General features: G+C 35.1%; 1 protein-coding gene across 2 annotated transcripts in view; it reads left to right on the forward strand.

The window, feature by feature from the left end:
- GABRA4 (gamma-aminobutyric acid type A receptor subunit alpha4) overlaps positions 1–22,989 on the forward strand; it is a 68,093-nt gene that overhangs the window by 4,055 nt on the left and 41,049 nt on the right. For both annotated transcript variants that reach the window (XM_017872655.1, XM_017872656.1), the window contains exons 3-7: positions 11,614–11,681; positions 13,115–13,335; positions 13,581–13,663; positions 16,349–16,492; positions 19,417–19,569. In XM_017872655.1, coding sequence (XP_017728144.1) covers positions 11,614–11,681; positions 13,115–13,335; positions 13,581–13,663; positions 16,349–16,492; positions 19,417–19,569 — 669 coding nt within the window. The remainder of the gene's footprint in view (positions 1–11,613; positions 11,682–13,114; positions 13,336–13,580; positions 13,664–16,348; positions 16,493–19,416; positions 19,570–22,989) is intronic.

A 22,989-nucleotide genomic window follows, 5' to 3' on the forward strand; every position in this document is an offset into this window, starting at 1 on the left:
CCATACCATTATATTGACAATAACATAAGTGAAAACAATATATGTGAGCCATTACTGGGTTTTGGTTAATCGTAATTCTACCAAATGTCTCAAGGACATTATTAGTCATCTAATTTGTCACTGCCAAATTATCTGCATTACCCACCTGAAAACATTTTTGTAGTTTTATGAGAAGGGGTCGAATTAACATTCCTTCCAGCATTACCAATTGGTAAACCATTTAAACATTTACTAAATAGCATAACATGGGTTTTGTTTGTTTGTTTGTTTGTTTGTTTCTTGGCTTTGCTGATAAATGTTTGTGGTAAATGTGATTCACTTTTTAGAAGTGGGTCATTCTCTGTAAATGTGTAGTATTCCAAATGTGACAGAGGAATAGTGATTCTCACCTGCAGAAAATGTGTTTTCTGTTTACATGAAGTTGTAAATGTGTACCACGGAAAACAATGAGAAACTTCATCATTAGCACAGACTCTTAGATACCACAAATCAGATCCCTTCTATGACATTGGATACTCTGTGGAAAATTTGGTATTTTAAAAATAAAATGAAAACAATCCAGATTTTGACTAGTAGGCTATAAATATGGATTTACTTCCTGGTTCCTATAATCCTGCTTCTGCTCTTTGTGGGGCATTTACTTTATATCTGTTTATACAACTTTGCTGTGTTCCATTTCAAACAAAGCTAAAAGCAAAGATTTGAACTGAAATTGGATGGTTTGTGATTGCTCAGTAGGCCAGGCAGGGGTTGAAATAGATTTGGAAACTAAATTACATATTTTTAACTCAGCAGCACAGCTTGTGATAGGGAAATAAAAGGAACTGAAATGGTTTCCTTTTTTTACATCCCTCCAGGATCTCCTCTCCCTTGTCTCCTACATTCTCCCATTGGAGAAGAAAAGGGGAAAAGGCGAGAAGAGAGGGAAGGAGGCATGGTGAGAGAAGCTGATTTCGTACTTCTGAGAGGATGTAGTCCTCTCAACCTCTGACAAATCAGTTGCTGTCATCCTGAAGTAGCTTTCACCTGTGTAGATATAGCACACAAGTGAAACCTTCCACAAAGAAGTCAAAAAATAATCCCCTAGCTCTTGTTCACTTTCAACACTGTTATATGCTTTCTTAAAAATGCATAGCTAAGGTATTTACTTACTACCAGGAAATGGTTTAGGAAACCTGCCATTACTCATTTTCTGTTTATCGAAGGGTTGCACAGCCTTTCACACACCTCAATATTTTGAGGCACATGATCCAGAATAACAAGTGTTTCAAATACAGATCATTGCCTTTGAATCATCTTCCGCAACCTCTCTGAAATGGGAATGAAGCATATGAGTCATTTTTGTAAGGTTATTCACTAACATAGTAGGACTTCACATTAGTGGACTTCACATTATTTACTAAGATTATTACAACAACACAAAGAGATAAATAAGGCAGGCATTATCCCTCTGTTAGAAAACAGGCTGAGAAAATTTCCAATGAATTGCCCACCAATTCTATAGCTGCTTCTTGGTAAAGTCACAACACACACCCTCATCTTTAAAACCTTAGTCGGGCAGCTGGTCCTATATCCACTTCTGAGACGTTCTTGCATTGCCCTGTTTATCAAGAATCAAATTTCCTGAACATGCCTTCTTGCTACTAAGTAGGACCTTAAAATAAGCAAAACTACATTTGCTCTGAAGAAGTGAGATAAGAACTTTTATTCTAAAGCTTTAATAGCTTTTCAAACAGCAAAGAAAACACAGAAAATTGTATGCATTTGGGTTAAGTTGGAATATTTTCCCCACAAAAATCAAATTGTGTTTGCAATGTTTTCAAATGATCTATGTATCTCCATTTAAAAGTTAATGTGTCTTGTGCTAGTCTTATTAATTAAATGTCAATAGAGAAATGCTTTTAAAAATACGTAGGCAAAAAGAGCACTTCTCGGCAACATAAAACTTCATTCTCTTCCAATTTGTCCCCTTCTTTCATTCATTCATTTGTGAAACCAATCTGTATTGAGAGACCACTATATGTCAGGAACAATGTAAGGTTGTGAAGATATTCTGATCTGATATGAGCCCTCACAGACTTTACAGCTAAGCATTATAGAGAGATGAAAATAACAAAGAAATAATAAAATAATTAAATGAAAATGCTATAGAATTATCTAATAGCATGCTAAAAGGGGAAAAAATGGGTGAGGGATCTATTTCAGATTTGGTGTTCCTGGAAGTCTTTTAAGCTAAAACCTAAAGGTGTCAGGCATGAAAAGAGTAAGAGAAAAGTAATTCTCAGAGGGAACAAAACAATTAAGTGCAAAGGTCTGAAGGTAGATAATAGGTTAGTGTGATGTAGACTGTAAGAGTCCAGCATGCCTGTAGCCAGAATGCAAGAAGAAGAATCTCATGAGGTTTGGCTGAGATGGTAAACAGAGGCCAAGTCTCGCAGGGTCTCTGAGGACCCCGTAAAAGAGCATAAATTATTATCTTAGTGAACCTGGAAGCAATTGGAGTTTTCTAAATGGAGGGAATAACATGGCTTGACTTAGAGTGAAAAATGCTCCATCTTGTCTACATAAAGGAAGACTTAGAAAAGGAAGTGGGGGAACTTGGAAGCAGGGAGACCAATGAAGCTTTTGTTACTTTAGCTTTAGTTCTCTTAAGTTGCCAGTTGCTTGGAAAAAGGTGGTAGAGGTAGTAAAGATGGATATATGTAAGTTGATTAAAGTGAGATTTTTGGAGGTTTAATTCAACAAAGAATTGGCGATTGACTTGATATGGATGTTAAAAAAAAAAGAGAGAAGTAAAAAATGACTTTTCCATTTCTATTTTGAGAAATTGGGCAAGGTTGATGTTACTTAAAGTTGGGGAGAACTGCACGATTTCCTGCCCTCTGAAGTTCACACTGTGGAAGAGACAGAAAATAAGCAACAGAAATAAGTAAAATACAGTGTGTGTGCCAGATGTTGGTTAACAGCTATAGAGTAATGTAAAGCAGGGGAGGGGGTTGCCATTTTAAGTAGAATAATTAGTGGAGATTCTACTAAGAAGGTGCTATTTGAACACTGGTCGTACTTAAATAAAAGCATAAACCACATTTGGGATGGGGTCTTCTAATGAATGAGAAGGAATTCTAAGTGCAAACATGTTAAGCAGGGAAGTCAGAGTCCCTGTAGTGAAGTTTAGCAGGGCTGAGGCATAAAAGGGGATCAGTGTGATAAGAGGACAAGGTTGCGTACAGCTTTGCAGGCTGATTAGGACTGTGCTTTTACTCTGAGTCAGATCAAAAGTGACTGGAAAGATTTTAGCAGGGACAAGGCGTGAACTAATTTTAAAAGGCTCTCCTTGTGTTGAGAACAGGCAGTCAGAGGCAAGGGCAGATGCAGCAAGGTTTTCCATAATAAACCAGGCGAGAAATGAGGGATACTTTGACCAAGCTGGTTGCAGAGAAGTTTGTAAATTTATAAGAAATGGTTGGCTTCTGGATATTTTGAAATTAAAGTCAACTGACGACAGCTAGAACGTGGGATGTGAGAGAAAGGGAGGTGTCAAAGCCAATTCCAAAGTTTTTGATTTGGACACGTAGAAAAATGGAGTTGTCAAGACTGTGCCAGAAGTAGAACAAGGGCATAGATGAGCAATTTGTGTGCAGGTATGGTACCTTTGGGATGTCTATTACATATCAAGTGGAGATGAACCTGAAATTCAGGGATCATGAGTATATCAATATACATGATATTTAAAGCCAGAAGTCTAAAAAGATTACAGGGGATTAAGTTTGATAGTGAAGGTGTACAAATATTGAGTTTTGATGTCTCCAATGTTAGGAGGTGGCTCCGGAGAGGAGAGGAGGAACCTTTGTCCCAAGAAGACTTAAAAGGAGTGGCTTGTGAAGTAGCAGGAAAGCCAAGGGAGTGTGTATAAAATTAAAGTAAAATGTAAGGGAGGGGGGGAAGAAAAAATAAAGAAAGGAGGAGGGATTAATTTAGTCAAATGTTCCTGACAGATAAAGAAAGATGAGAACTTAAAATTGATCACTGGATTTAGCAATGTGTACATCTTCACTGATTTTGACTGTTTTGGTGGAGCCGTTTTGGTGTTTTGATAGGTGTGAAAGTCTGATTGAGTGCATTCAAGAGAGAATGGAATAAGATTTTTCTGGGCATTTGTACAAGGAAGCAGAGAAATTGGGATGGTAGAAGGAAGGAGGCAGAAAAATGGGAGAAAGAAAAAATACTTTTAAAGTTGGCAGGAACAATGCTGTACATAAGGAAAAACTCATGGTACTGGCAAAAGGAAGTGGACCCGAGGCATGAAAAACAAATTATTGAGATAGATGATGGAGTGAATAAGAAGAATCAGAGGTACTGTTGATAGTTTGGTTTTTTTCAGAAGTTCAAATATAATAGAGAAGAGAAAGAGAAAAGTTGGCCTTTCGTTTTCAAGGTTAGACCATAACATGTTTTCTTCCTTCCTTTCTTTTTTTTTTCTTCTATTGGGAATAATCTAGTAGACAATATTTAGCATTAGATTGGAGGAAAGGCATAGCTGAAAGAAATATGTCTTTGAGAAAACAAGAGAAGTTTGAATTCAGAGCGCAACTTTACTTTCTTATGCTCTTGGTTAAAAAAAAAAAAAGACATACAACATACCGGTGCTGTTATATATTTACATTTTCTTTAGGGTTAGGATGTATCCATTGCATTCGGTGTTTCCTGAAATAGACACTCTAAAGTCTAGATTACAGGATATTAGAAAATTGGTGATATTTGGGTAATACTTCACTGAGTTGTTAGACTTCTTTTAGATGAGAAAATACATCTGATTGCATTTGTATATATCATTAAACATCACTGCCTTATAGTCTATGCCTTTCTTACATATTTATTCTATAAGCCACAGGTACACAGAATTGAAACCTAGATTAATAGTTCTTGGTATTTGACACACTTTCATTATTGGCCGATACATAGCCTTCTTTTTATACATCCTTTCATCTATTCAATTATTTATTAAAATATAATAAACATACCAGTTAAACCACCAACCAGCACAAAGTGTAGGACTTGGACAAGTTTCATTCTGCTCTGTGGTCTCCTCCATCCTATCTTCCCCACCCAAAGTAACCATGATTTTAAGTCCTTTTAAAATTATTTATTAGTTTTCCTTTGAATGTCATTTTAGGTTGACTTCTTTATTTTAAAAGTTTATTTTAAATATTTAATTGTTTTGAACTTGCTATATATAATCTTTTGATGCTTTTAACTTAATTATATATTGCTAAAAATCATTCTTATTGTTGCATGTTGCAATAGATCATTCATTTTGACTGCTGTGTGATATTCCCATTGCATAGAAACCAGCTTATTCATCTGCTCTGTTGGCAGTAGGCTTTTTGCTTGTTTCCAAGATTGTGGTGCTCTGAATATCCTGGCCCAAATTTCCTGCTGTAAATGTGCAAGAGTTTCTTTTGCATATATATCAAGGAATGGATTTTCTGGATCTTAGTGTAAGTGGGAGTTGACAAGATAATGCCAAACTATTTTTCATGATGAGTTTACAAAATCAACTCCCATTTACAGTTTACAATGAACATGACATTCAGGATCCAGATACCCTCTTTAACACAAGATATATATATATCTTGAAATGGTATTTCTTAAAATGGCATTTTATTGTGAAATGATTTGAATTTTTCTGATTCTCACTATGTTCTAACGTGGTTGAATATCTTTTCCAATCTTTATTGGCTATGATAACTTTCTTTCTGTGAATTACTTGTTTTTATTGTTTGCCCATATTTTATTTCTGTTGTTGTTCATACTTTATTTATTTGATGGCTGTAATTATTTACAAAGTAGACCAGGATTGATGGATTATATGACATGGGAGGCACTAATCTTTAATGTCTTCTAAATGAAAGAAATTTCTAGAACTTTATAGTGTTTTCTGGTTTCTCAGTGATATCAATGGATATCTCTCGTCTTTGTTTAGTATTCAGGAAGGCTCGTATATGTATATTTTGTAAATGACAAGCGAAGAGATTTCTTTATGTATTTCATTTAGGATTCCTTGTTGTATTGCTTCAAGTGTCTTCATTTTTGGAGATATGTCACTAGTATTTTGTAAGGTGATGGTGGATGTGTGCTGTAGGTGGCTGGATAATTAGAAATGTTTCCTCAAGTGCATGGCTGGGAAGGCAATATGGAAAATAAGGATGGACTAGTTTCAAGATCAGCAAAACACCCTAGGCTTTCTCATGATGTAGCAGCAAATTAGACATCATTATTGGAGATGAAATTTCAAAAATGATTCCACCCTTTAACCATATCTGTACTGCTAAAATTAAGTAAATTGGGAAAGTATCTGATTCATTGTTAATTGCCTTCCCTCTTTCCCAGCAAGTTAGACTCATTAATTAGATGGAAATATTTCCCTGAATTTGATCTTGCTGGTCTTGGCTCTTTCTTTCCCAAAAACTGTTGAATCATCTTGTTTACCTTACAGACTGTCAACCATATTTTAGGTATTAAAAAATGTATCCCTACTACCAACAAAGTAGAATTGTAAACTAAAAGATGTCTTTAATGTTTCACAAATGCATACCAAATTATGGGAAGAAATCCTTCGAAGCTCAAAATTATCTGGTTTCCATGTAATTATACTCTTAGTAAGGTTGATTTGAACATCCTAAACTGTTGTATTAGAGGAGGTGTATTTAAGAATTATTCTTAATTACATAGTGACCATTATTCACTGACAACTGATTTATCAGAGACCTATTACATTTAAAACCTGTGATTGGTCCTGCCAGAGGATACAAATACAAATAAAACACAGTTTCTAAAAATGGGAAATAGTTTTAGTTTAACTGCTGTGGAAAGTAATTCTGTTAATTTTTTCTTTTGATGGGTTTTTAAATCACTACTGGGATAATATTAGGAACGTGATGAAACACAGTTATTCAACGCCTAGTACGTGCAAGGCGTTGTGCTAGTTTGGGACTTCAAAAAGGATTAAGATTTTGCCTTTGCTGTTACAGATAGAAAGACCCAGGCAGTATGCAGTAGTAGGAATAATAGTAAAGGCGTGAAAAGCACTGTGAGAAAATACTTTAGAAACTAATGAACAAAGCAGGAAATGTAGGTATAGCATGTTATATTCTAGATATGAAATTCCACATTTGCTTAAGTAATTAACGATTTATTATTGGTGATGTTATATAGTATAGTAAAGCTAGCACATGCTTTGGAGATCAATACAAGGGGATTAGAATTCTGGCTCTGTCATACATTATTTAATCTCTGTGAACTTAGTTTCCAGATCCATAACATTCTCATGAGGATAGCGCCTTTGGAGGGTGTCGTGAAGATTACGTGAAATAGTATATGGGAAGAACCTAATAACCTACCTGGCAAATAATTGTTCTTTAATAAATAGTAATTATTGTAACTTTGCTTATTATTCTTTGGAAAATACCCAGACCCTGTGAGCATACCTGCCCCTCAATCTGTCCAGTCTTCAACCCCACTGCCACATCCCTAGTCCAAGCTGTTTTCACCAACTCTCAACTCGACCAATATAGCAGCCTCTTAGAAGAGCCCTTCTTCTACTTTTACTTCCCTGTAATATATTGTCAATACCATTATCAGAATAATTTTATAAAATATATAATCTAATCATATAAACTCCCTTACTTCAAACCCTCAGTGGTCTCCCAGTGATTATGGGATACAAATCAAACTTCTGACCACAACCTGCAAGTAAAGACAGAGACAGACTGAATTATCAGAAGAAGAAAGCTCCAGGAAAAAAACATAGGAAAAACGATTAACCTTTGGGTTCTCTAAGGCTGCCATAACAAAGTACCACAGACTGGGTGGCTTAAACAATAGGAAATTAATTTTTCACAGTTCTGGAGATAACAAAGTATAGGCAAAATTGGTTTCTTCTAAGTCCTCTCTCCTTGACTTATATATGGCCATCTTCTCTCCATGTTCACATTGTTTCTGCTATGTGTGTGTGTGTGTGTGTATGTGTGTCCTAATCTACACTTCTGATATGGTCACAGTCATATTGGATTAGGGCCCACCCTAGTGACCTCATTTTAACTTTAGTGTCTCTTTAAAAAGTGTATTTCCAAATATGGTCACATTCTGAGGTACCAAGAATTAAGACTTCATCATAGGAATTTGGAGGGAATACAATTTAGTTCATAACAATACTCTATGTAGCTCCCCAACTTTTACTGATATATTTACAACTTATTTTCTATGTAGTTTTAACTACAGTCACCATAGCATATATTATAAGTGTGTTGCTTAAAACATGCCACTTTTTAGAATATGAGTTCAGGGGTAGGTGTTCTATCCACTGTACCCTGGTTTTCATTCTATCTTTATGACTTTTATTTCTCATCATTCTGTCCCTCCCTTGCTTTGCTTCAGCCCCACTTGCACCCTTTCTAGTCCCTGAATACACTCAGCCCTTTTCCTGTCTTTGATCTTGTCCTCTTGCAGTTCTCTCTGCCTGGAATCCAGCTTCCCAAGCTCTTGCAATGTCTCATGCTCATTCTCCAAGTTTGAGTTACACTGCATGTTCTCACTCATAGGTGGGAACTGAACAATGACATCACTTGGACTCGGGAAGGGGAACATCACACATCGGGGCCTATCATGGGGAGGGGGGAGAGGGGAGGGATTGCATTGGGAGTTATACCTGATATAAATGACGAATTGATGGGTGCTGACGAGTTGATGGGTGCAGCACACCAACATGGCACAAGTATACATATGTAACAAACCTGCACGTTATGCACATGTACCCTAGAACTTAAAGTATAATAAAATAAATAAATAAATAAATAAAAGTCACTGCTTTGAAGAAGCAGCTGTGACTGCAAATCAGGAATGGCCTTCCCAGTCTCTCACTCTCTTACCATCCTGTATTTTTCCTCTTAGAAATGATAGCATTCTGTTATTTAGTTTATCATTTTACTACCGTATTCATACTCTGACTGCCCCAATGGCATATTAGCTCTTTGAGGCAGGGAATTCCTGAGTCTTGTTTACCAATGTAGCATCAAAGCCTAGCAGGGAACCCAACACACAACTGGCACTCATTCAATAAATGTTTATTGAATGAATCTCTGAAGGAAATCCCTTTACCAATCAAATGTTTTTAGGATCTCACTCGGTCTCAAAGATACATAGGAACATATAAGGCAAATACTGAATCATGAATGTCGCAAATACTAAGGTTATAATTTTCAACACAAAACATTATTCAAGAATCATTGAGAAAGTAGCATGTTATGCAAGAATTGGTAAATGTTCATTCTTACCATGGAATCATTGTAACTATAGAACTACAAGAATTAGCACACACCCACACACTTTAAAATAAATGTATAAGGAAAAATATCATTGGCCTAATTCTTTTCTCTCCTAGACTCCTCGCTCCCCTGAAATACCTATGATATTAATATTTTATAGCACACAGTGTTGTAAATACTATCCTGAAAACAGATGAACACTGTAAAATAGAGTAAAGTGAACAGCCTCAGCTAGGAACTTGTTAGAAATGCAAATTGTGAGGCCACCCCTTATGCCTAGTACTAAATCAGCATATCCGGGTGTGGAGTTCAACAATCTGTATTTTAACAGATATATCAGAACCACTTCCCTAAACCGATCATCAAAGTAACTTTTGATTTCTCAAGAATCTTGTCAAATAATCTAGTTGTCAGGACATAACCAACCTTAATTATTTGAGTAACTTATCACCACTTGCCCTGACTTGCAATGACATAGTGTTTCTGCTTTTTAATACTCTGGCAATTGTCCTTAAGAAACTAACATAGTGATTTATTTCACTGTTGAACCTGTTTGAGTGAAATTGCTATCTTCTAGGGTTCAGCACATATTACCTGCTTCCTGGACTACCTAACTATTCCTGGAACAGTTTGACGTTAATGAGCTTATTACTATCATGTTTTGCTGTTGTTTTCTCCAATTTTCATTCAAATAAAAATCTAATTAACTTTTCTGCTTTCCATAGATGTAGTCTTGAAAAAATTAAATCTCATAATAGATAAGCCTGATCCAGACTTTTTCTCTTACTATACTGCCTAAGGCTTTATTTTTCTTAGGATACTTATTCAATAAGGAATCTTCTCATTCTCCCTCGAGTTACCTTTCTTTGTGTGGATCAGTCTTCATTCTTTAGAAGAAGAAATATTCAGATTCATTTTTATGAGGATAACTTTAGAACTAGGGCATTAAGTAATACCAAATTTCTCTTTGCCTTTTTTTTTTTTTTTTTTTTTTTTTTTTTTTTTTTTTTTGGCATGAATCCCATTTCCCAAGCAAGAATCCAAGTGAGAGATTATTTCATCTTTATAGCAGATGTCATTCTTCCTACGGACTATCTAGCCTCTGGCTATATAGTATTATAAACCATTGTTTAAGGAAGTTATGTTCAAGGGGCAACAACTTTTATATTTTTGTTTGTATTAAAATGCTATATTATACATAATAATGACTATTGTCATTATTGAGCACATTATATTCTAGAGACTGGGAAAATGATTTACAAGTATTATCTCAATTAATACTCATTAATATCTTTACCTATGGGGATATATGACTTGAAGATGATATTACTAGAAGATGTTAGAACCAAATGTGAACTCCAAACTTTCTGATTTTAAACTTCATGCTAAACTCAGATTGTGCCAAACCCAGATTGTGTTCCCTTGTCTAAAATCTATGTTAGCCATATTGTCATTATGCTCCCACATTTCTCTTCTGCCAAAACACCTATGTGCTTCTTCATGAATTAGTCTTATTTAGATACAGGAAAGAGTCTCAATAGGGGCCATTGTCAGAAGCAAAGGGAACCTCACAAGGAATGAGTACTTTCATGAGAGATTCGCTTTGCTGAGCATCTTATTTCAGCAGTTTCATTTGATCGCTATCAAAATCTTGCCTGATGGTTGTGGTTGCTACTATTGAGGAGTTAAATAACTTGCACAAGATTGTACAGTTAGTAGGTGGCAGAGCATAAGTAGCTGTTACTTATAAAAAAGTTTGTCTTTGATCCCAGTCAGCAGTGGATGGTGTGCCTGTTGATAAAGGTGACATTTTTTAAATTTTTTTAAAATTATTTTAAAATTATTTACTGGTATCCTCAACTCTCCAAGGATACAGTCCTTACGGCTGTTATGGTTTTTCTCTTCTTTGCTCCTATGGCCACACTTCCGCTTTTTAACAGCTCACTTCTTTATAGAGGCCAATCAGATGATGGACTATAAAATATCACAAAGGTTAAAAACTTTTGTGTCTCTGCATTGCCTGTTGCAACAGTGTCCAGGGGTGACGTATATTTAAGAAAGGTTCCTGGTAAGTAATTAGGGTTTCTTTTTGCCTGTAAGTAAACACTGCTTTCTGGTTTTGTTGTGCTTTGGTCTACATTCTTTTTTGTAGAGATTCATTATGTCACTGAAAATTTAAGATGCTTGTAGAAACATGACATATCATATCTATATTTACTCTGTAATTAACCATCCAAGCCTGTAAAATTGGTAATTATTTTTTCACACTTATTCACTTCATACCCGCTAGGTCCTGTTACAGAAGTGAAAACTGACATATATGTCACCAGCTTCGGACCTGTTTCTGATGTTGAAATGGTAGGTATTTTCAAAGTTTAATTTACCTTTTGAGACTTGAAGACAACATGTAGAAAAGAGGGCAATTAATATTTATTTCGTTGTCAATCACGCAAAGCCAGAAACCCAAAGAACCCCTAATTAAACTTAAGAATGTATAAAGAGTAAGACATTGAATCTCTTTCAATTTGCATTTCAGTTGTAAAATTTGAGTGCTTGTTGATTTAAGGTCATTCTAAACAAAGAGAAGAACTTTCCTATTACTGGTTCCTATAGCACAACCTGGGGTGTAGCTTTTTTCCCTCCTTCCTTCCTTCCTTCCTTCCTTCCTTCCTTCCTTCCTTCCTTCCTTCCTTCCTTTCTTGCCCTTCTTCCTGCCTTCCTGCCTTCCTGCCTTCCTTCCAGATGGAATTTCACTCTTGTTGCCCAGGCTGGAGTACAATGGCGCAGTTTCTGCTCACTGCAACCTCCACCTCCTAGGTTCAGGTGATTCTCCTGCCTCAACCTCCTGAGTAGCTAGGATTGCAGGCGTGCACCACCACGCCCAGCTAATTCTGTGTTTTTAGTAGAGACAGGGTGTCTCCATGTTGGTCAGGCTGGTCTCTTATGAGCTCAGGTGATCCTTTTGCCTCAGTCTTCCAAAGTGCTGGGATTACAGGCATGAGCCACCGCGCCAGGCTGTTTTTTCTTTAGGAAACTATTGAGGGGGAGAAAATTAGAGATGATAATTAGTTTCAGTATGAACTAGTTGTGTACACTATTTTGTAGTTTTCATCGTATTTAGTATTTCATGTTGATCTAATTGCTTGCTGCCCATCCCAGCCCTTCTCCCTCCTTCTCACTCATGTTTAAGAGCTTAGAATACCAAGCACTGGTCAGGAAGAATTCATTCATACAGTTGTGCTATCTTATATTAAATATACTTAGTTTGCATGACAAAAAACTTACTTTAGTTTATTCCTTGATCTAAAGCTCCTAGTAATTTGAAACCCTTGAGTTATTTGACTAATTTTAATAAACTTTGTGAAAATAAAATATCTTTTACACATATTACTTTGTCTTTAAAATGCCTACAATCACACGATTAATTACGCATGATACTTTTTACACATTAACTGATTTTTGCTATCTGGTCTAAAGTAAAACACAACTGTAACTACCTGGTACTGGTGGTTTTCTTAAATTATAGCAAATGTATTATTAGATGATGAGTATGTGTGGTAATGTATTTATCTTATGAATGCAGAAGATGAAGGCATCAGGATGGATAAAAGTTACTCTAATTGCTGAGAATCTTTTTGCTCCATTGATTCAAGATCATTCCTGCTCCTATTAATTTTATTTGCAATGGTCTTTTTTATGAGCATGAAGGAGGACAGAATGTAATGCATTATTTTCACATACTTATGTGTAGTCATTTGTGACTTAAATATGTTCCAAAATAATTGCCCTAGGAATATACAATGGATGTGTTCTTCAGACAGACATGGATTGACAAAAGACTAAAATATGATGGTCCCATTGAAATTTTGAGATTGAACAATATGATGGTAACAAAAGTATGGACCCCTGATACTTTCTTCAGGAATGGAAAGAAATCTGTCTCACATAATATGACAGCTCCAAATAAGCTTTTTAGAATTATGAGAAACGGTACTATTTTATACACAATGAGGTAATCATTTTTTTTTTACTTCTTCCCTTTCTTTTTTATTCTTTTCGTTCCTTCCTTCCTTCTTTCCTTCCTTCCTTCTTTCCTTCCTGCCTTCCTTCCTTTCTCCCTCCCTCCTTCCCTATCTTCCTTTTCTTCCCTTTCTTCCTTCCTTCCTCCTTCCCTCCCTTCCTTCCTATTTTAGAATCTAAAATCATAATTATTTTTTTAAAAGGGTTGACTTTATGTAATTGCATTTTTCATCATAGACTCACCATAAGTGCGGAGTGTCCCATGAGATTGGTGGATTTTCCCATGGATGGTCATGCATGCCCTTTGAAATTCGGGAGTTGTAAGTTATAATAAAAATTTTGTTAGAATTTATGATTACCTTATGCAAGCTGATATTTACATATGTATTTTATTTTTCATAATCCAACATTTAAGTCATGGTCCATAACAAAAACTGCCCAGTTTTATTTCTGGAGATTTCATTAACTATTATTTTATAATAAAGAAATAAAAACAACCTCCTTTCCCCACAACAAACAAAAACCTATTTATACAGATAATCTAAGTACTCTTAGTCACAATTGACTGGTGATCAGTGGTGAAATTTAGGGACCTCTGAACTCTACATGTTGGTAGTGTTACACAGAAAGTACAAATTATATAGATAAATATATATATAATTTATTTAATTATAATATATATCATTTTGGAGAGATAGATGATAGATAGATAGATAGATAGATAGATAGATAGATAGATAGATAGACAGACAGATATTCTATTGTAAGCAGAGTCCTTCATAGCCAACTTGGAGGAAGTTCTGAAAAGGTTCAGAGCTTCCTGACATCGTATAGGTTGAAATGACAGAAGCAAGCACTGCTAATATAACAGTGACTGAAGCATAGCAAAAGCATGGTAGGGGTGTGGTCTGACATAATATAATGCCTTATATACCACATTAAGGAGTTTGCATTCTATTTAAAAGCTATGGGAAGCCTTTCAAAGGTTTGATGAAACAATGTAGCTTTCTTTGACATTTTACAGTTCCAATTCTACTTTTTAGAATGGGTGGTAGAGAGACTGGAGTGGAAGCAGCAGAGAAATGGAGGCTGTTGTTTTAGTACAAGCAAATATGGCAGTGGCTTAGACTAGGATGGTACAGGGGAGAAACTGTGAAATAGATATGTTTGGGAAATTTTGTAGAAATGAAGACAATAGGATGAGATGAGTGGATAGAAAATAATATGAGATTCCTTCCCTTAAGGTCCCTTCTCTGAGATGGCAGCAAAATGTGATTGCCTTTTCTAAGGTCTGCCTCACATTTTCAATTCAATCAGAATCTACCAAAAATAGATGCTGGCTTTTACTATTGCTTCAGATTCTTAGCTGCACTGATTGTGAAACTGTTGCCTGCTGTTATCATCGCTCATTGCTTAACTTAATGAGAATCGACAGTCACTATTCTTTTTATAACCCCTAGTAATCACAATATTCAGTGGGCTAACTTGAAGCCAGGGGAAGTAATATGTTCTCTTACCAATAATTTAATGAGAGAAGACAAAGGCAGAAAAATACATAGACAGTGTGATCTCATTGGGGCCAGAATTAAAATCCATTTGTACCGTAATCATTCAAATTTTACCCAAATTAGTTCTCACGTAGAGGAAGTCCTTCTCACTCCCCGCATCCCAACCTCTAGTTCTCAGAAAAAGCTCTCTTCAGAAGGACTTGAACATAGTTAGTGTTCAATCAGAGTTGGTATAAAATAAAGAAATTGCACATTGAAAGCGGATATTTTGGATTGGGAATTAAAAGAGAGGCACGCCGTATTCAGCAGGTAAGGATTTTAATTACTCTGGAAAGAGAGAAAATAACACTATTTAAACCCCATGCTTACAATTCAGAGGAATTAGAAAAACCAGGAAAGAAAAAGGTCATTCTAGCAATGTAAGAGTAGCCAAGGGAAGGATACTTAATTTGCAATATCATAGACAAGAACATAGTATACAGAGGCTGTAACAGTTTACTGAAGCGTGAATATATTTCTGGAGATAAAGGCTGACAGATAATATAACTGAATGATGCTAAAATGACAACACAAGCCTCATTATTTTGTAAGGTGCTCGTAAGTGTCAACTTCTTTCATAGAATGAAATGATTCCATTGAGGAGCTACTATGCTATAGCCATTTTACCATGGTTTGGAGGGAGGTTGGCCCACAATCCATTTTGGTTCTTTTGAACTTTCTTGTGTGTGAGCCAAGCTGTCTGTTATGGGTAGACTGGTAAGCAAGCAGCTGGTCTCCATTTGAACAGAGTGCCAAATAATAGAAATGGGCTTAAATTGCCACTGGGAGAGATTTGTTGAAGATGGAAGGGGAAATGTCCTGATTGTAAGAAATTAAAGGTAGTGGAATTGGTTGTGTAATTGTATTCCCTGGACAGCTTTATAAAAAACATAGCCAGTTGTCACTGTGCAATGGTCCCCAAACACAGTGCATATTGCCCAGAGGCAGAGTTTGGAAGAGGTGACCCCAGGGGAACTCTCCTAACAGTAGAATTTGTTTGGTTTTGTTATTGTATTATTACAGGCAGCATATGGTATGTTTCTAAATAGCAGAACTATGTTAGGATGGTATTGGTCAAGCACTGGAAGTGAGTTAGAAGTGAAAGAAGTAAGAGCTTGACAGTACAGTTTTGGTAGTTTAATATATCTGCTTTTGAACTGTTTATCCTACTAGCGTGGACACACATCCAAGTGTATTAGTGCATATGTTGCATTTTAGATCCCTCAGTTTTAATATCTCCTCCTCCAATTATTTGGCATAAAAAATAAATGCTGTTGAGTTGCAAGGGTATTTACTTAATCTCTAGTTTTCTAAGTCTTAAACATGTTTGACTAAATTATAGTGAACATTGTTTTCCTTTATTCCATCTTTCTTGAACAAGTACTGTTTTTAAGTGTTGACCACTGATGTGGGTGAAAAGGAGCATTGACTCTAACCACATTCTGTGCTCTCTTTTAGATGCCTATCCAAAGAGTGAGATGATCTACACCTGGACAAAAGGTCCTGAGAAATCAGTTGAAGTTCCGAAGGAGTCTTCCAGCTTAGTTCAATATGATTTGATTGGGCAAACCGTATCAAGTGAAACCATCAAATCGATTACGGGTGAGATGTGTAATAATTAAAGCCGATATGCTACTTGGTGTTAGCAATAGAGTTTTTTCCTGACTTTTTCGTTGAAATAGTTATTTATTTTTTTCAGGAGAACAACAAACATTTTTCAGAAATAGAGTTGATGTATGAGTTACAGCTCATAATTTCTTTATATTTATAATCTTACTTTAGTTTAAAATAAATTCTGATTTAGTAAGATGCTAAAAGTGAGTTGGTTTTCTCATTTAGAAATGAAAGCCAGTAATCAAATATGTTAAAATTATTTTCACAAAATTATGTGGTAGGAAGTCTGATCTTGTTTTTTGTCTTTGCTTTGTTTTGGTTTTGGTTTTGATGATTTTGTGGAGCTTTCCAAAATTTTATTTTATCTTGCCCAATTTTATGGTGTCACCTTCTCTCGTTTTCTGAAAGTAAACAAAAATCTCAAGCTTAATTACAAAGTATATTATGGGTGTACATTAAAGTTATTTCATGAGTCGGGGGGATGTTTATTATTGATGATTCTTGGTCTCTCTTTTCTTTTGGAATGTGAATAGAAAGAATTACAGAATTTAGTTTTAATCATTTTAGTGGAAAATTAGCTGATTATTGCTTGTTCTAAGACTGTTCCTTACATATACATGTCACCAGAAAAAAATATTTTTGATGATAGTTATCTTAGTTTGTTTGGGCCATCGTAACAAAACAACACAAACAGGATGGCTCATAAACAATAGAAATTTACTTCTCACAGTTCAGGAGGCTGACAAGTCTAAGACGAGGTGCTATCAGATTCAGTGTTCAATGAGGACCTATTTATTTGTTCACAGAATAGTACCTTCTATGAATAAGTCCTCTCCATGGGGACCCCCAAGGTGTAGGGAGTGGGTGCTCACACTGGGGCCTCTTTTATAAAGGCACTAATTCTGTTCATAAAGACTCCACCATCATGGTTTAATCACCCCAAAGCCAACCTCTTATCATTACATTGGCTATTATGTTTCAACATTTGAACTTTGAGGACCACAAACATGTAGACCATAGCAATAGTTAAACTTTATTCAGCAATTACCATCTGACAGGCACCCTTCTAAATTCTTTCCATGTATTTTTTCTCATAACCATCCCATGAAGTGGATACTATCATAACATTTATTTTATACATGAGAAAGGTTTAAGTACAATGTATTTGCCTAAGTCATATAGCTAATAACTGGCAAAACCAAATTTCAAATCTAAGTGTTATGACTTCTCAGTTTGTGTTCTTAAAAAGGTGTTGACTGAGAGATAAAATGCTAAGACTGCATTAGTAGAAAACGAGTAGTTTTAAGATCTGGAGTAAAGATGTGAGATAATGAAGTTTTTGCTTCTGTTTTAAGAAAAAATGGATAAAGCACTGTTGTGAAGGGATGATGAAGCTAAAATAGTCAAACTCAGAGACAGTGAGAGGAATGGTGGTAATCAGGGGCCTCCGGGAGGAGGAAACAGGGAGACATTAGTCAAAGGCCATAGTATTTCTGTTATATAAGGTGAATAAATCCTAGATATCTACTGTATAGCAGAGTGCATATAGTGAACAGTACTGTATTGTCTACTTAAAAATTTGCTGAAGGAATAGATCTCAAATGTTCTTGTCAGATAAGGTAATAAATAAGAAGGAGGGAACTTTTGGGGGTGATGTATATGTTTGTGGCATAGATTGTGGTGATAGATTAATGAGTGTATACTTATCTCCAAACTCATTAAGTTGTATACATTAATATGTACAGCTTTTTGTATGTCAATCATACCTCAAAAATTGGTTAAAATTAAACATAAATAAGATAAAATGGAAATTTATCATGGATAAATAAAATTAATACATAAGCCTTTGTTTTAAAAAAGGAATTTAGCCCACTGTCTCTTCTATTAAAACTGCTTTGTATAAGTCACAGTAAATTTCCATTACTTTTATCTTTATGACACCTGTCATGACTGTTATCATTTTGAGGAAACCTTCTTCACATCAGTCATGAAACAATACAGTAGCTTTCTAAGAGGGCACTTTGCCTCTCATCTGTCCAAGAAAATATATTTTTGGAAGTGCATTTATTTTCCAGTCTGCAAGTGGGATTTGGAACACAACTGGCAGGATGTGAGGTTTCTGAATGCTGGCCTCACGGTTTGTGAATAAGGCCACTACTTCCTAGGTAACTTTTTTGACATATTATTTTCAGATGTAATAGTAAAAATACTTATCAACAGCTACCAGAAATCAGGTTTTTGTCTAAATGCCAGTAAAACATGCTTGAACTCAGGGGTGTCATATATACCTGTCTGTTATACACATCTATATTTTTCTTCATATAAAGAACATTTAGAAATTCACCTCTTTCCTAAAACTAAGGTAGCCTCTCTCTAAGCTTGTGATTGTATGAAATCTATATATGAATGAAACTTATATATATTTATATATAAATAAAATATGTACATTTATTCCTTTCTAAAATTAAACTTTATATTTTCATAAATGTGTGTGTATGTGTCAGTGTCTGTGTATGTGTGACTGTGTGCATTCCTATTTTTTTTTCTGGTGGTTTTCCATAGAAGTTAGGTTTAAATGTTGTTTCTAAAAAATGCTGAAAATGAAAGCTAATTGCCTTAGCAATATTAGATCATCAAAATAGAAAGCACTACAGAAAATTTTAAAAAGTTTTAGCCCAATTTGTTAAATTGCTTAATCATTACATGGAACAAAGTGTTTTTCTGTATAATAATGTTCAATATCATTTTCTCCCTCGTTAGGAAACTACATACTTATTGATGTTTGTGAAGCTATGCACAAAAGAGAATTTCTTTCCTTAGAATACTGTTTGTTAGTCTGAAATATGTTTATGAAGTCATTGACTAACTGCCTGCAGAACCAATAACACATTTTCCTCCTGTTTTCTTGGCAGGTGAATATATTGTTATGACGGTTTACTTCCACCTCAGACGGAAGATGGGTTATTTTATGATTCAGACCTATATTCCATGCATTATGACAGTGATTCTTTCTCAAGTTTCATTCTGGATAAATAAAGAATCAGTTCCCGCTAGGACTGTATTTGGTAATTGCAATTCATTTCTTGGGTGTTTTTGTTCACATTACATTTTATTCATGATTCATGGGATATTTCTAAGAAAATCTTAAACCCTAATACATCAGGCTATCCTGAATAAGGAATCACATAGGCTTTCATTTTTATGTAGCCAGTACAAAGTAATAAAGCCTGGGGAGAGTCAGGCATCCTTCCTTTCCTCTGGGGCCATGCATCAGATTTCGCTTGTTGAGAACCAGACAGGTGTAGACCAAATGTGAATCTGGACATAATCTCACTTTCAGTGATATTCTTGGGCTCCTAGTAGAATGCTGTGTAATTGAATTAAAATTATATCTGTGTGTTAAAATGAAATGCATTGGCAGCTTAAAATAAAACAAATAAAAGTCATGGCTGAATGAATATGAAAGCCTTAGAATAATTTAGCCTTTAATGAAGAGGAACAAAATGCAAATGGTTTAAATGCATTGAATTGGGAGGTATTATGTGCTTAGTTTATAAGCTCATCTACTTACATACTTCTTTTTTTCTAAACATTGTTTTACTTTTGTTTTATTGTGGCTTCATATATACTGTATAGTATTCTGAACCATATAAAGTTCAGAGCATATGAGTTTACAATTTTTATAACAATGTATTCTACATATCAGTCATGCTTTTAAATAGTGGAATTTGTTATAATTATGTTTATTTTAATGTCTTTCTCTATTATTTCTCTGTTCATTGTGAGTAACAAAAGCATTCAGTAGTAGAATAAGAAGAAAAATGATCAGAATTGCTCTGGAATGGTGGTGTAGTCCTCACAAGAGTGCCAATTCCTCTTTGCTTTTCTACCTAGTAGGATCACAGCCATGGTATAATATCCCTTATCACACAATAGCTGAAGAGATACTGGTGCAAATGAACTAAATAGAATGGGAACTTTTCATCCTACCTCCCCATCCTTTTTGAGAACTGTTGATTAGGGCGTCTTAGTGTCTTCAATGGATCTGAAATACTCTATAGATAGCTATCCTCCCTTTAATCTTAGGTTTCTCTAAGAACGTGTTGGAGTATGAGGATGCATTACAAAAATAGAAAAAAAAAAGTATTGGAATTATACTGGAGAAACTCATATCGGGGGGCAATGGTGGAGGGAGGGTGTGATCTTAGGAAGGCAGTAAGGAGGTATAATGGTACCTTAAAGAGTTATGAGGGTTCAATTAAAGAATAACTGCACAATTCAAAGTATTGAATAAAATTTAGCTCTTAAATGTAGATTTGAAAACAGAAGAGAGAAAACAACAAATCTAAGCTGTGGGTGTCAGCAAGTCTAGGTTTAAACCCAAATTGCCACTTATTTTCTCCATTCATAAGATTGTGACAATATATCTCACCTTCATAGACTAGTGAGGATTTAAAAAATTATGTATAGTACTCAATATAGGGTATCTGGACCACTTGGTTCATATTAATTACTTACTCCAATACTTCTCCAATCTAAGGAAGATAGATTTTGTTCTGATTTAGTTTCCTTGACTTTTAAGTGTTTTAAAGAAAGCATAACTTTCTAGTGTGTGCTATTGGATGCTCTGCTAAGTTCTTGATGTTCATTATCTCATTTAACACTCAAGCTAATTTTGTGTCTTCACACATCATCTTTTGAAGCACTCTGACTAGGCAAGAAGTATCTACTGAAGCTGAGCATCCAAAGTCTCTTAACTTTTCTTGTAAAAAAAATATAAATATTTCAGGAGCTACCCTCATTAAAAATTAAAAAGAAAACGCAGAAGTTTCTACTATATCTTACAAATAAAAAAAACTCTTGTATACATATTGTTTTTTAAGAAAAATGATCCTGAAGAGCATATAGAACAGCAATTAATGATCTATCATAGGTGCCTGTAATCAAGGGGTGATGGTGCCATAAGTGCAGAATGTGGAGGCAAAAAGCCTACTTTCTTACCCAGGGACTATCACTTATTAGCTGTGGAGCTTCAGTAAGTTACCTTTGCCTGCTTCCTCATGTGTTAGAACAGGATGAATGATTGCATGTGCCTCGTAGGACTGCTGTAAGGATTAAATGAGTTGATTCAGAAAAGCACTTGAAATAATGCCACATGCATAGAAAATATGATTTAAGTGTTATTTATTAGTATGGCATTCCATGCTGCTATCTACTTCATTTGAGAATCATTACTTGATATATTAATGTGACTACCTGTCATATATTATTATTATTGTGATGACTTGATAACCTTTTATTTATTTCTTGATTGATTACAACCGGACAGCTACTGTTCTTCTCACTTGTCTGCAAATAATAGAAATTCCCAGTGGTGCGGTAAAGACTAGTATTGATTACAGCTGTACTCACCCAACATTTCCTATCCAAATAAGACATTTTAAGAAAACTAAGTAGTAAGAAGTAAGGATACTAGTAGTACCAATGATAAACAGATTTGCCAAATAATGTTAACCTTAATAATTACTCAGCAAGGTAGTCATTATTTTCTATAGATAAGGAAAATGACTCAAACATATTAAGAAACTTCTCTAAAGTCAAATTGTAATTGGTGGACCCAAAACAATTTCTATCTAACTTTGACAACTCAGTCATTCTGTCTTCACAGGAGGTGTGGGAATGTGGGGGCTTGTGGAGAATTCCAGAGCTGCTGAGTGAGATTATATGGATGTGTGCTAAAGATACTTTGTGGCTGTTTTTGTTTTTTATTTTTTCATTGGAAATTTACCCATCTTTTGTGCCCATGTGCCAAGATATTGTTTTCAGTTGAGCAGAGAAATTATGTCGGTAATTAAGTGTTCAAAGACCTAAGATGTGTCAGATTGATAATTATTAGACTATCATTGAGGGTCTATGAAGGTACTTTCTTAGGAAAGTTAAATTTTAAGTATTTAGGAGGAAACTAGAAATCTATTTGCATATGAGATTTAGGTAAATATTAGTTCTGGGCAAATTTTTTTCTTCCCTAACTCTTATTTCCCTTTCTACTCATAAGAAGATAATTTGTTGGGTCAAAGACATCATTAGAGACTGTGCAAAAACAAAACCAAAAAAAAAAAGTCAGTGTAATGAAAGGAGCAGAGTGTGCTAAAAATCTCTCCAAAGGCCTTCTATCTCCAAAGCTGTATGCCTCTAAGTTTTCTAATTATTCCAGTATAGTAAAACATTAAACACAAGTAAATGCCAGCTGGCATATCTTAATCATTGCTATTTCATTTTCTAGGAGTGGCCAGCCAAAAATTCACTCTTGTGTACAGTCTTTGCCTACTCTTACACATCCTCACTCAGCTTCTAGGCCAGCCAATATGGTGCATATTCAGCATGCTTAATGCAGGGAATGGCATCAATAATTGGATATATTTTTTAAAATGTGGCTTTTAAATGTGTTCAGGGTAGATGCTGGCTAAGCCATACACGACAGATGA

The sequence above is a fragment of the Rhinopithecus bieti genome, unplaced genomic scaffold (genome assembly GCF_001698545.2).
Source record: "Rhinopithecus bieti isolate Rb0 unplaced genomic scaffold, ASM169854v2 scaffold_7167, whole genome shotgun sequence".
In the NCBI taxonomy this organism is placed as follows: domain Eukaryota; kingdom Metazoa; phylum Chordata; class Mammalia; order Primates; family Cercopithecidae; genus Rhinopithecus; species Rhinopithecus bieti.